Source organism: Stenella coeruleoalba, assembly GCF_951394435.1.
Source record: "Stenella coeruleoalba genome assembly, chromosome: 9".
In the NCBI taxonomy this organism is placed as follows: domain Eukaryota; kingdom Metazoa; phylum Chordata; class Mammalia; order Artiodactyla; family Delphinidae; genus Stenella; species Stenella coeruleoalba.
Window position 1 is genome coordinate 103,457,007 of NC_137155.1, and position 14,202 is coordinate 103,471,208.

The following is a 14,202-nucleotide window of genomic DNA, read 5'->3' on the forward strand; positions in this document are numbered from 1 at the left end:
GTTAAAGTCCCCTACTGTGATTGTGTTACTGCCGATTTCCCCTTTTATAGCTGTTACCATTTGCCTTATGTATTGAGGTGCTTCTATGTTGGGTACATAAATATTTACAATTGTTATATCTTCTTCTTGGATTCCCTTGATCATTATGTAGTGTCCTTCTTTGTCTCTTGTAATAGTCTTTATTTTAAAGGCTATTTTGTCTGATATGAGAATTGCTACCCCAGCATTCTTTTGATTTCCATTTGCATGGAATATCTTTTTCCATCCCCTCACTTTCAGTCTGTATGTGTCCCTCGGTCTAAAGTAGGTCTCTTGTAGACAGCATATATACGGGTCTTGTTTTTGTATGCATTCAGCCAGTCTATGTCTTTTGGTTGGAGCATTTAATCCATTTACATTTAAGGTAGTTATTGATATGTATGTTCCTATTACCATTTTCTTAATTGTTTTGGGTTTGTTATTGTAGATCTTTTCCTTCTCTTGTGTTTCCTGCCTAGAAAAGTTCCTTTTGCATTTGTTGTAAAGCTGGTTTGGTGGTGCTGAATTCCCTTAGCTTTTGCTTGTCTGTAAAGGTTTTGATTTCTGTGTCGAATCTGAATGAGATCCTTGCTGGGTAGAGTAATCTTGGTTGTAGGTTTTTCCCTTTCATCACTTTAAATATGTCCTGCCATTCCCTTCTGGCTTGCAGAGTTTCTGCTGAAAGATCAGCTGTTAACCTTATGGGGATTCCCTTGTATGTTATTTGTTGTTTTTCCCTTGCTGCTTTTAATATTTTTTTCTTTGTATTTAATTTTTGATAGTTTTATTAATATGGGTCTTGGCATGTTTCTCCTTGGATTTATCCTGTACGGGACTCTCTGTGCTTCCTGGACTTGATTAACTATTTTCTTTCCCATATTAGGGAAGTTTTCAACTATAATCTCTTCAAATATTTTCTCAGTCCCTTTCTTTTTCTCTTCTTCTTCTGGGACCCCCATAATTCGAATGTTGGTGCGTTTAATGTTGTCCCAGAGGTCTGTAAGATTGCCCTCAATTCTTTTCATTCTTTTTTCTTTATTCTGCTCTGCAGTAGTTATTTCCACTATTTTATCTTCCCCATCACTTGTCCGTTCTCCTGCCTCAGTTATTCTGCTATTGATTCTTTCTAGAGAATTTTTAATTTCATTTATTGTGGTGTTCATCATTGTTTGTTTGCTCTTTAGTTCTTCTAGGTCCTTGTTAAATATTTCTTGCATTTTGTCTATTCTATTTCCAAGATTTTGGATCATCTTTACTATGATTATTCTGAATTCTTTTTCAGGTAGACTGCCTATTTCCTCTTCATTTGTTTGGTCTGGTGGGTTTTTACCTTGCTCCTTCATCTGCTGTGTGTTTCTTTGTCTTCTCATTTTGCTTAACTTACTGTGTTTGGGGTCTCCTTTTCACAGGCTGCAGTTTCGTAGTTCCTATTGTTTTCGGTGTCTGCCTCCAGTGGCTAAGGTTGGTTCAGTGGCTTGTGGAGGCTTCCTGATGGAGGGGACTGGTGCCTGTGTTCTGGTGGATGAGGCTGGATCTTATCTTTCTGGTGGGCAGGACTGTGTCTGGTGGTGTGTTTTGGGGTGTCTGTGAACTTCTTATGATTTTCGGCAGCCTCTCTGCTAATGGGTGGGGCTGTGTTCCTGTCTTGCTAGTTGTTTGACATAGGGTGTCCAGCACTGTAGCTTGCTGGTCATTGAGTGGAGCTGGGTCTTAGCGTTGAGATGGAGATCTCTGGGAGGTTTTCACCATTTGATATTACGTGAAGCTGGGAGGTCTCTGGTGGACCAATGTCCTGAACTCAGCTCTCCCACCTCAGAGGCTCAGGCCTGACACCTGGCCAGATCACCAAGACCCTGTCAGCCACATGGCTCAGAAGAAAACGGAGAAAAAAAAAAAAGAAAGTTATCAAAATAAAAAATAATTCTTAAAAATAAAAAAACTACAAAGTAATTTTGAAAAGAAAAAAAAAAAAGAAAGAAGAGAGCAGCCAAAGCAAATCCACCAATGATAACAAGCACTATAAACTATACTAAAGGCCTTCCCTGGTGGCGCAGTGGTTGAGAGTCCGCCTGCCGATGTAGGGGACACGGGTTCGTGCCCCGGTCCGGGAGGATCCCACATGCCGTGGAGCGGCTGGGCCCGTGAGCCATGGCCGCTGGGCCTGTGCGTCCGGAGCCTGTGCTCCGCAACGGGAGGGGCCACAACAGTGAGAGGCCCGCGTACCGCAAAAAAAAAAGTGATATCAGTCCGGCCTACCTTATAGAATCATGAAAATGAAATAGATATGGGGAATTCTTTGTAAATAAAAGCCTAAAGCATAAATGTAAGATAGTATTCTCCTTGACTTCTGTGCACCCGTAAAAAAGCAGCATTCTAAATATGGTGGAATAAAGTATGCAATGGAAGTGTTTTGCTTTAATATTTGCAAAATAATGTCATTAAAATTATGCATGAGATACCATATTCTAGAAGAGATTTAACTCATATTTCATATTGTTTTAACTTCAGCACAGAAGCTGGGCCTCTTTGAGCCTCCCCCATTGCCACTGTCATCAGACGAATGGGAAAAAGTGAAGCAAAGATCCATCCTGCAAGGGGAGTCCATGCAGCCGTGCCCAATATGCAAAGAAGAATTCGAACTTCGCCCGCAGGTGTTTAGCGTGAGCTTAGATAAGCAGGCCCGTGGGGCATTCTCTAGTGACTGGACTCTGAACTGGGGCTAAGGGAGTCCATGCTTCATTTTCCAGTCTCTTCCTCCTATGTGACCCTCAAAGACTTACATTTTGTTTCCATTAATTAAAGTATGTGTGTGAGAAAGAGCTAAACACCCTCATTAAACAGACTTATTTACTGAATACTGTTAGTTCTCAAGTACAGAGTTTGTACAAAAGGAATGTTCCCATTCCGCTGGCTGTGAGCAGCTGGGGGTGAGCGGGGACGCTGCCGGGAGGGCACCGAGGGCAGAAGGGTGGCGAACTTTTAAGTTGTTTTGTGACTTGAAACCATAAAAGAAAAACCAAGACTGAATCTCTCCAAAGAACCTGTGGAAGGATCTTTAAGTAAAATCTTTTAACAATCTTTATTCATGAAAGTTTACCATAGTAAGATTGATGATAATATGCATAATATACAATCAATCTATGTCATGGGGGTTTTTTCTATACATACTTTGTCTGCCTAATTAAATTTTAATCTCCTGAAAGTTAGGGACTTTGCTATTCTTAGATTTTTTTTTTTTTTTGAGCTAATGGCCACCGTGTAGTGATTTCTCACATGCATAGCATTATGCTTCCTACACAGAGGCACTTGGAAATTTGCTTTAAAAAATACAGCAAATACAGTTAAAGGCAGGCTTAAAATTCACAGCCTAGGAGCCCCAGCCTTACCTACTATACTGGCACGTAAACCCTCAAACTTAATTCGCTTTAATAAGTTTCACTGTTAATGAGTTAGTTCACAGTCATACAATTTTGTTCTTTACTAATTTGAACTCACACGTTATTTTAAACATACTTATTATGTTCTAGTTCTCTACCAGAACCTAATCTTACATATATGAAAGTTGGATATTTCAGAAAGATATTAGCCCTTAAAGCACAGAAATACCTCTAGGATGATTTAGCATTTTAGCAGCAGAAGAGCTAATAAAGCCACGAGGAATCCTTCTGGCCCCAGCAACCTCTTGCGTAATTACGCTATAAATACCTAGCCTGACTGTGGTATGAAGAATGAAAGTTTGAAGCTGAATATCTTAAGGGGGAGTCAGGATGCAGCATGCCCACCATTTCTTCCATGTTGTTTTTTATAAATTTCTCACTATAGCATTTTCGGTTATAGATACGGACGCGTGTTTATTTTGCATTTCTATCTATTGTTCTCATGTTTAGCTTTTTCCTTAGTTATAAACGATAGTTGGCATTTTCCCGACATTTAATGATTTGAGAAGGCTTCAGTTAATCTCGTATGTCTCGGAGGTAGGCATTATACCCCTTTAACAGATGAGGACATAAACAATTCACGTGATCCACAGTGGGCCAGCTCAGGAAGTGTGCCTGGGCCAGCTAGAATCTAATCTGAACTTCTGGGACATTTTTAGTGTATTCACCAAGGCTGAATCGTTTATTTTTGTTATCTCAGAGAGTGTTTGCCAATAACAAATGTTTATGGACATTTAAAAGTATATATATATATATATATATTTATTTATATATATATATAAATATATATTTTTGTTTGTTTTTTGCGGTACGCGGGCCTCTCACTGCTGCGGCCTCTCCCGTTGCGGAGCACAGGCTCTGGACGTGCAGGCTCAGCGGCCATGGCTCACGGGCCCAGCCGCTCTGCGGCATGTGGGATCCTCCCGGACCAGGGCACGAACCCGTGTCCCCTGCATCAGCAGGCGGACTCCCAACCACTACGCCACCAGGGAAGCCCTGAAAGTATATTTTAAATATACAGAGTAAAATATTATTCAATATAGATCATCAAATGTCTGTTGATAGATGAAACACTCTGAAAGATGATTCTATTGACAATGAGCAATTGAATGCACGAAAGGCTGCTGTTAGATTCAAGGCTGGTAATTAAAAAGGACCTTCATTACTGAGTTTTTCCAATTTAGGGTTATTGGTGGCATGCAGTAAGTTTCAAGGAAAGGTTTTAGATCTTTCTAAGTTCTATTTGTTCTGTTATTTCTTCCATTCTTCCCATTAAAGAAGAAAAGTGTAGACCAGACGAAGGCACGGTGTGGGGGGGGGGGCGGTGGTCACTTTGAAACTGGAAAGTTTCACCAGGATCACGTGGCCCTGGGAAGGTGGAAGCCTGCACTGCTGGTGAAATGCCTCTGCCGCCTGTCTCCGTCCCACACATTCAGAGAGAGGCCGCGGGCGCCTGAGTCGCTTCGTGCTGGCTGTCCTGGTCTCACCCCTCCCTGGCCTTTCCTTCCAGAAGAGCCAGCTACCTTTTTCTTCGTTCAGTCCAAGCTCCTTTGTCACAGCCCAGAATGTCATCACTTGGTGGAGAATTTGGGTCACAGGAAGGTGGAATTTTCTGGAGACCACACTTTCCCTGCATTTAAAAAAGAAAAAGTGATTCATATGTCTCTAGGGTGTATTGCTAATTAAATTCAAGAGTGCAGTTGAGTTGAACAAAGCCCTAAGGAAAGATATTTGTTTTCCTTTCTCTGCTCTCCGCCCCCCAGCCTGGGTCCTCACCAGCGTGCTCTCTCTCTTTGGATCTGCCCAGAAATACTTCTCTTTTGTAATTGTTTCCGTTTTAAATATACACTCATTCTACAGCAAATTTCATGTGTTCGTTTGATGTTTCAGATTGTTGTTAAGTTAGTTTTTCTTGTTGAGATTATATACCTGTGCTATGCTAAACTTAAACGCTAAATATTGTAAATATCAAAGTTGTTAATCTGCTTTGTAAATTTGTCAAAGAAACAACACAGCCTACTTTTTAAATAGTCAGAATTTTTCTTTTAATTAATGCATTGATGCTGCTTCTCTTTTAAACTAATTTAAACTTCAAACATCTCTGTCTTCTCGTGAACAGGTGCTGCTTTCATGTTCCCATGTGTTCCACAGGGTGAGTAACCCGCGTCTGTCCCATCCTGAACTGCTCGCAGCATCCTTGTAGCTCAGAGGGGTGGAGCCTCGTCTCTCTCACTTAAAGGCTCCTCAAAGGAACCACTTATTTTATCCATAACCACCATTTATGCTTAGAAATATGACTTTAGGCTAGAGTACAATTCGTCCTGTTTTGAGAAAGGTGAATTTTCTGTGGCAGAAGAGCCACCGATGTTTGTATGAGAGAGTGTGGCTGGTACGGTACGCCAGAGTGGGTGACAGCTCTCGCCCTCGGAGCTCACTGTGCAGTCGCCCGTATGCAGGGACCATCCGCCTTCACGTGAGGTGTTCCCAGAAGTTTTTGATGTATCTGCATGTATATTCTTATAAAATACCATTTTTGGAGCAAGTTTCAGGAGGAAGGTGTTAACATCTGATGAAACCTCTTCCCTTCATAATCTGAATTGGACTGTCTCATAATTACGAGAGAAAAGAACACTATAATTACATTAGAAGTAAAAATGTTGTTTATAAGTAATTACTCGTAAAATTTTAAGCGAAATGTTTTTCTTCAGGCATGCCTTCAGGCTTTTGAAAAGTTCGGAAATAAAAAAACCTGTCCTCTCTGTAGAAAGAACCAGTATCAAACCAGAGTGATTCACGACGGGGCCCGACTCTTCAGAATAAAGTGTGCGACCAGGTGAGGGGTCCCCGAGCCGCAGGAACGTGCCTGCCCATCTGAGAGGGTGCTCGGAGGCCTTTGGAAGCTGCTGGGGGGTCTTCCCTGTGGCCTGGCCACGCCCCGGGGCTGGCACGGCAGGGCTGATGGGGTTCTGTGCTCCAGGATCCAGGCCTTCTGGAGGGGACACGTGGTCAGGAAGTGGTACCGGGAGCTGAGGAGGACGGTGCCGCCCACGGACGCCAAGTTGAGGAGAAGGTTCTTTGAAGCAAAGGTGGGTGTGACCCTCGACGCTCCGGGCCGGGTCCCTGCCAGTGACTCATGGGTCACAGAGGCCAGCGAGGCCGTGAAACCCTGAGCCGCACTTCAGTTTGGGGCTTTTTACAAATGGTTGAGATGCGGGCGCCCTAAACTGGCTTTCTAGCCCAGTCGGTCCATCCTTTCAGATTTCCTCTTCTAGTCAAATCATAAATTCATAAAATTGGAATAAGGTTAAATTCAAAGCAACTTCTGTTTGGCCATTTTATGACAGTTGTTTAAATAAACATCCCCTGAGAAATGGAAGCGAACTTAAAAGAAAGAAAGGCCCACAGTGCTACCATTTTATTGAGGACCTCCTGGGGTCACCAAAATGCGAGAGTTTTAGAAATAAATAAGTTCAGTTTCTACCCTTTCTTTTAACCATTTTATCTGTACTTTTCGGCTTGTTTGACAACTTTCCGTTATGTGCCTCATACAAAATGGCCGGGCCCAGAGGAAGGAGCGGCTACCCGGGCCGCAGTCCCCGGTCTTCCCTCCCCAGCTCAGCGGCTTCAGGCCAACAGCTGCAGCTGTGGCCTCAGAGTCCGCGCCTGTGATGTGAAGGCAGTAACCCCTCCCCGCAGAGCTGCTCCAGCCCTGACCCATAGCACACAGTAGGCACCGGAAATTTTGTATTTATTACTAATGTTAACATATTGTTCAAGTTGGTCTTTATGCTGTTTCAGATTTAGTGCTATAGTCCACGTTTCTTTAGGACAGCACGGTATGAGAGTATGCTATTCTGACGATGTGACCCTCAAATCACTAAGATGAAACTCACGGTCACACTTCCCTGTTACACTTATTTGTGGAAGCATCACTCACACATTTATTTCGATCTTTTCTAAACGTGCCTATTTTGGGGGCTGCACTCCCACGTGGAACAATGAGTGATAGAAAATTACCCTTCACTGTGTGCGGGATCCCCTTTCTTCCGCTGTATGACTTCCGTGGGCGTGTGAAGCGTAAGGACCTTGGCCCCGTGCAGCTGCCATCAACACGTCAACCCCGTGCTGTCGTCCGACCCCCGGCCTGACCTCAGGCCGCCGGGCTGCTGTCTGTGCGTCTCCTTCTCTGGCGTCTTGCAACTTCGCCCACCTTCTGTGTGCCGGGGTGGGAGGTGTGAGGGGCTTCTTCACAGCGTCCCAGGACTGCGCGGGAATCGGAAGAGTAAGAGGATTTAGACTCGACTCTAAAGCAGTGCGATAATAGATTTTTTTTCTAATACCCTTCCTGATCGCTTAGGTAACTGTTCCAAGCAAGGTGGCTATCAGTATGTGCAAAAGAAAATCAGAGTCATGGCTTATGTGATGTCTGTGCCTCAGACTTACCAAGAAAATACACTTGATTTGCCCTCAGGAGTAGGAGACCATTAAAGGCAGTATGTGAGCAAATGGCCTTAAAATACTGTGGATCTCGATGACGGAAGTTGAACAGTGGCTTCTGTGGCGCCGGCCGGCTGGAGATGCCCATGATGCTGTCCCCTGTCCTGGCTCTAGGAGGCGCCCCTCTGGCAGGGTGGGCAGTTCCTGCAGCCGCTCTGGCCTTTGGAGAAGTCGGGGCAGAAGCAGGGGGGTGAGAGGCTGTGATCGAGAATGTGGGATTCTACCTTGTTTTCTCCTAGTCATTCACACCCCTTCCAGCAGGACAGGGTGCAGAGGACATCTGGGACAGGGGATGGGGTCCTGTTCTGTTGCACTTCTGTTTAGGAAATGACTCTTGCAATCTGATGATTTTTTCCTACCTTTTCCAACTTGAGGGAACTCACATGCTGAGCTATAGGCATGATCTAGGATGCGTTAATCCACAACTTTAAAATGCCAGTGTGCTTTAATGGAATTTGAAAGGTGACTGAACTAGGTCACCGAATTTCATTTTACCCAGGATTCTACAGATATATCCAGACTGTATAGATGCACACAAATGATAGGTTGAGAACTGTGTCAGTAAATTACTATAAGCTATTGGGTGAACAACTGTCGAGGAACTGGATTTTCACACAATCTCAAAGAATCATCCCACACATCAGTGAGAATTTATAAAAAGAATGAGAAGTCTGTACACTGGAAAGGTCTGGTAGACATCTTCGCAGCCCAGTGACCGCCACTAGCTGCACAGAGTGACCCACGGGTCCCTAATGTGCACGAGGAGCACCGGGACCGAACACTGCCTTTGCACTTTCATACCAAAGCTGCTTCACCTGAACCCAGTCGTGAGGACACATGCAACCAGGCAAATCTGAAGTGAGGAATATTCTGCAAAACAGCTGACTTCAATTGTAAAGTGTTATAAAGAAAAGAAGAGGAATGTTCTAGAACAAAGATGTCTGAGAGATATAACATTTAAATGTAATGAGAGGTCTTTGGTTGGATCCTGGATCAAAACTAAATGTAAAACCAGTGCTATAATTGGGATATGTGGGGATATGAACATGGACCATATATTATACAGTAGTCATGTGTCAGTTGTGTGTTCACTGCAGTGTCACTGTCAGGTACAGTGTCCTGGTTCTCAGGAGTCACATGCTGAAGGATTTAGGGGTGAAGTATTGTGATGTCTGCATCTAACCCTTAAATAGATCACACACCCACATATACACATGTACATCCGAAGAGAGAATACAAATGCAGTGAAATGTTAACAATTAAAATGTAAAGATAGGGCTTCCCCGGTGGCGCAGTGGTTGAGAGTCCGCCAAACGATGCAGGGGACACGGGTTCGTGCCCCGGTCTGGGAAGATCCCACATGCTGCGGAGCGGCTGGGCCCGTGAGCCATGGCCGTTGACCCTGCATGTCCGGAGCCTGTGCTCCGCAGCGGGAGAGGCCACAGCAGTGAGAGGCCCGCGTACCGCAAAAAAAAAAAAAAAAAAGTAAAGATAAACTCTATATGAAATGTAGAACTAGTGTACAGTTTCTAAATCCCAAGGAGTTGGGCTTGAGTCAGACATGAGAAGGAAGCGGGGGGGTTGGAGGGAGGAGGAGAGGGTATAAACAAAAATGGAGTCCACTCCTCACACCAGAATATATTCCATACAGAACAAAGAGTTAAACATGAAAACTTAAACAGAGTAATTTTAGAAGAAGGCATTAAAAATAAATTCCTCATCTGGGAGGGAAAAGGACCTCTCTGGTAGGATCTGTAAAACGATAAACACACACAAAACATAACAGAACGGATTGGTAACTACATAAAACTTCAAAACATATGTATAGGGAGAAAAAATGGAAAGACCAATGACAAATCAGGAAAACATATTTGCAATTCAAAGGACTAGAAGCAAATTTCCTTAATATGTGACAAGCAGTTTACAGGACTACGGATACGTGATTACTATATAAAAAGACGCTCAACCTTACTCATAATTAGAGAAAACTAAACTAAAGCAAGAATAAGAACCTATTTCACCTATTAGATGGGCAAGAATTGAAAATTTTGATGATAATTATCTAGAGCTGATAAGAAGGAGGGGGAAATAGTCTTATAAGCCATTGGTAGAACTAAGACTGTACCATCCTGCTGGCTGGCAGCTCCCTTTGATCCCTTCTCTAGAAATTTACCCCCCAGGTATGCTCATAATGTTTTCTAAGATACATTCATGAGTATGTTAACTATAGCAATGATTATAAAAGAGGAAGAACGATAAACAACCCAAGACCCCGCCACCAAGGAAGCATGCATACAATGATTTCTTCACAGCAATTATGAAGACCAAAGTGGATATATATGTGGTGATATAAAAAGATTTCCTACAGGGACTTCCCTTGCGGTCCAGTGGTTAGGGCTCCACGTTTCCACTGCAGGGGGCACGGGTTCGATCCGTGGTCAGGGAAATAAAATCCCGAATGCCACGCAGCATGGCCAAAAAAAAAAAAAAAAAGATTCCGTACAAGTCAGGAAAAGGCAACAAGAAAGGATAATGTGTAGAAAACGTAAGATGATAGGATAACAGTTACAACAAACAACGATTGAGATAAATTTCTGTATTAACAGATTCTTGAATTACATTGAAAAAAATCTGCTAGTAGCTGCTTATGGGAGATTTGAACCAAATGAAACAAAAATGTTCTACACAAAGACATGCTCAAGAATAAATGAGGAATGCACAAACAAAAGAAATAAAATAGAAAATCACAATAAAATAAATGAATTTTAAAGTGTATTTGGGAATCTAACATACACTATTCTGGTGTTCATGACACTGCTATTCTGTGGTACATCGCTAAAGCTTTACTTAGAGGACAGTAGTGTCAAATACATTTATTATTGAACAAGAAAGATGAAAGAATAATGAACCAACCATTCAAATCTTTAAATGTAGGAAGTAGAAAGTATAAAAATAAAATAAGTAATTTATTAGGATAAAAGTAAAACTGGTAAATGAAGCCAATAGCTGGTACTTTGGAAAAGAGAAACTATAAGATAAACAGCTCATCAGAGTTTAAAAAACATTAACAGTGAGGTGGATGGACCTAGAATCTGTCATACAGAGTGAAGTAAGCCAGAAAGAGAAAAACAAATGCCGTGTGCTAACACATATATATGGAATCTAAAAAAAAGAAAAAGTGGTTCTGATGAACCTAGGAGCAGGACAGGAATAAAGACGCAGATGTAGAGTATGGACTTGAGGACACGGGGAGGCGGAAGGGTAAGCTGGGACGAAGTGAGAGAGTGGCATTGACATATATACACTACCAAATGTAAAATAGATAGCTAGTGGGAAGCAGCCACATAGCACAGGGAGATCAGCTCGGTGCTTTGTGACCACCTAGAGGGGTGGGATAGGGAGGGTGGGAGGGAGAGGCAAGAGAGAGGGGAGATGGGGATATATGTATACGTATAGCTGATTCACTTCGTTATACAGCAGAAACTAACACAACATTGTAAAGCAATTACACTCCAATAAAGCTGTTAAAAAAGAAAAAAAAGCTCTTCCAAAAAAAAAAAAAAACAGGTACAACTACGAGGTAAAGTCTCACCAGGGTTAAAACAAATTAGATAAAGCAGAATGCAGATACACAGAATGGGAGGCATAATCACATATGTGGAAATTATCTCTAAATTATACAAGACTATTGTATACAACTTTGTGCTGTTAAATCTGAAAATATAATTGAAATTACCTCCTATAAAAATAGCAAACATAGAAAGAAATATAAAATATAAAAATGACTGAGAAAGGGGCTTCCCTGGTGGCGCAGTGGTTACGAGTCCACCTGCCAATGCAGGGGACTCTGGTGGGTACGAGCCCTGGTCCGGGAAGATCCCCCATGCCTTGGAGCACCTAAGCCCGTGAGCCACAACTACTGAGCCTACACTCTAGAGCCTGTGAGCCACAACTACTGAAGCTCACACACCTAGAGCTCATGCTCCACAACAAGAGAAGCCACCACAATGAGAAGTCCATGCACCGCAACGAAGAGCAGCCCCTGCTCGCTGCAACTAGAGAAAGCCCGCGCGCAGCAATGAAGACCTAATGCAGCCAAAAATAAAATAAATTTTAAGAAAATGACAGAAAAATGATACTAAAGCATCTCAATCTTTACTGAAAATATATTAAATTTAACAGCCATTCCTAATAATGACAGCGAACTAGAACTAAATGAAATTTCCTTGTCTCAACAAAGACTATATATCAGAAACTAAAAACACATTATTTTAGATAGTGAAACCCTAAAGATGCTAAATAGGTTAGTTACCCACAATCACACTTTGGCCATTCCTTGCCAATGCAATAATACAAGAAAACAAAACTACAATGTGTGTGCATTATATAACCCATATTTACTGTCTATACACACGGATTTTAAATCTATAAAATCATTTGAAAAATTATTGGAACCAAACCATTAGATGTTCAAATTCAAGATAAATATGCAATAATAATTGCATCCTGTATAGCAACAATAATCAGATATAAAATGCAATGGAAAAGGATCCCTTTCATAATAGTTAATACCTAAAAATAAACTTACAAGAAATATATAAATACTGATAAGGAAAAGTTTTTCTGAGGATGACATTGGCAATATGGCCAAATAAGTTGTCCCTCACTTGTATTCCCCCTAACCAGCAACATAGCTTGGCATTCATCCACGGACAAAACTGCCTTAGTGGGAGCTGTGGGATCCAGCTCCATAAGCCAAGGGACCCGGGAGGAGTCTCACCCACCCAAGCGTCGAGTCACAGGCACACACACCTTGGTCCAGGCTGTGGACCCTGAAGTGGCCCTTGAACCTGCTCCAGGCTGCCGCAGCCCCTCTCGCCTGCAGCCTGGGTGCCCCTGGAGAGCACTGCCTTAGACAATCACCTACCAACAAGAAAGCCTTTGTGGAAGCCCACGTTTCCAAAGGCAAAGTTCCAGCACACTGTTGGAACAACAAAAAGAAATACAAGTTTGGACACATTGGAGAGGGAAAGAATAGCCTGACTTTACCCAGGTCACCCTCCCCCCAAGGAAGCACAGCTCAGGGCCAAGTGATTTCCCCTACAGGGGAAAATGAGGGCATGTGAGTAAGTGCCTGGCTTCCCCAGCCATGTGGGACACTGCCAAAGAGGCTCATCTTTCCCTCACCCCATCCAGAGTACTGAATTATGAGCCACATGACTGGGGATGGAAAAGACTGGGGAACCAGTAAATAGGACTCTCAGAGGACATTAAAGGGATATGGATCCTACCAACAGTGTTGAGGACTCCATCAAGAAGCCCCCTCAGGAGCCACTGGGGATGCCTCTCCTGTAGCTCCCTCTCCTGGCCCCAGCACTCCACATGCCTCGCCCACACCACGTGGCTGGCTCCCTGGGTGCACCCCTGATAGTGAGAGCCAGCTTTGGCAGATAGCTAGTGAGCATGTGCAGAAAGCCAGCCTGGGTCTGCAGGCAGGGAGGCACCACCGACTCGAGCTCCAGCCTCACCTTGGGAAAGCAAAGGAGGCTGTCAGCACCTAGCCTGATGTGTTGCAGGATTGAGAGAAGGCACACATGCTTGGAATTCTGCCACAGAGGGAGCAAGGAGCATGGAGCAGGCATATCCATAGACCGTCTGAGAAGCCTCAGTATCCCAGCAGGGCTGGTGGAAGGGATTTCTCTCCTGAAGCCAGTCAGTAACGACTGGGGGAGGTGACTGCTTCCTCAGATGCAAAGACAGCAACACAAGACTTCAAGGAACATGAAAATCAAGGAAATATGACAACACCAAAGGATCACACTAATCTTCCAATAACTGACCTCAAAGACATGGAGATCTGTGATTTACATGATAAAGAATTCAAAATAAATGTTTTGAGGAAGCTCGATGAGCTACAAGAAAATACAGAAAAACCACTCAACGAAATCAGGAAAACAATACAGGAACAAAATGAGAAGTTTAACAGAGGGACAGAAAAAATTAAAAAGAACCAAGCAAATTCTGGAGCTGAAGTATACAATGAATGAAATGGAAAATTCAGTAGAAAGCATCAACATTAGAACGGATCAACCAGAAGAATAAGCCTGTGAATTAGAAGACAAAACCTTTGAAATTATTCAGTAGGAGGAGAACAAAGAAAAAAGAAAGAAAAAGAGTGAAGAAAGCATATGTGATCTTTGGGATACAGCAGAAGAAACAATTTGTAAATTATTAGAGTCCCAGGAGAAGA

General features: G+C 42.9%; 1 protein-coding gene across 1 annotated transcript in view; it reads left to right on the forward strand.

The window, feature by feature from the left end:
• Positions 1 to 14,202, forward strand: part of RNF32 (ring finger protein 32) — a 38,963-nt gene that overhangs the window by 8,367 nt on the left and 16,394 nt on the right. Inside the window, 4 exon segments of the mRNA XM_079931893.1 lie at positions 2,527 to 2,669; positions 5,575 to 5,607; positions 6,164 to 6,288; positions 6,433 to 6,541. Coding sequence (XP_079788019.1) covers positions 2,527 to 2,669; positions 5,575 to 5,607; positions 6,164 to 6,288; positions 6,433 to 6,541 — 410 coding nt within the window.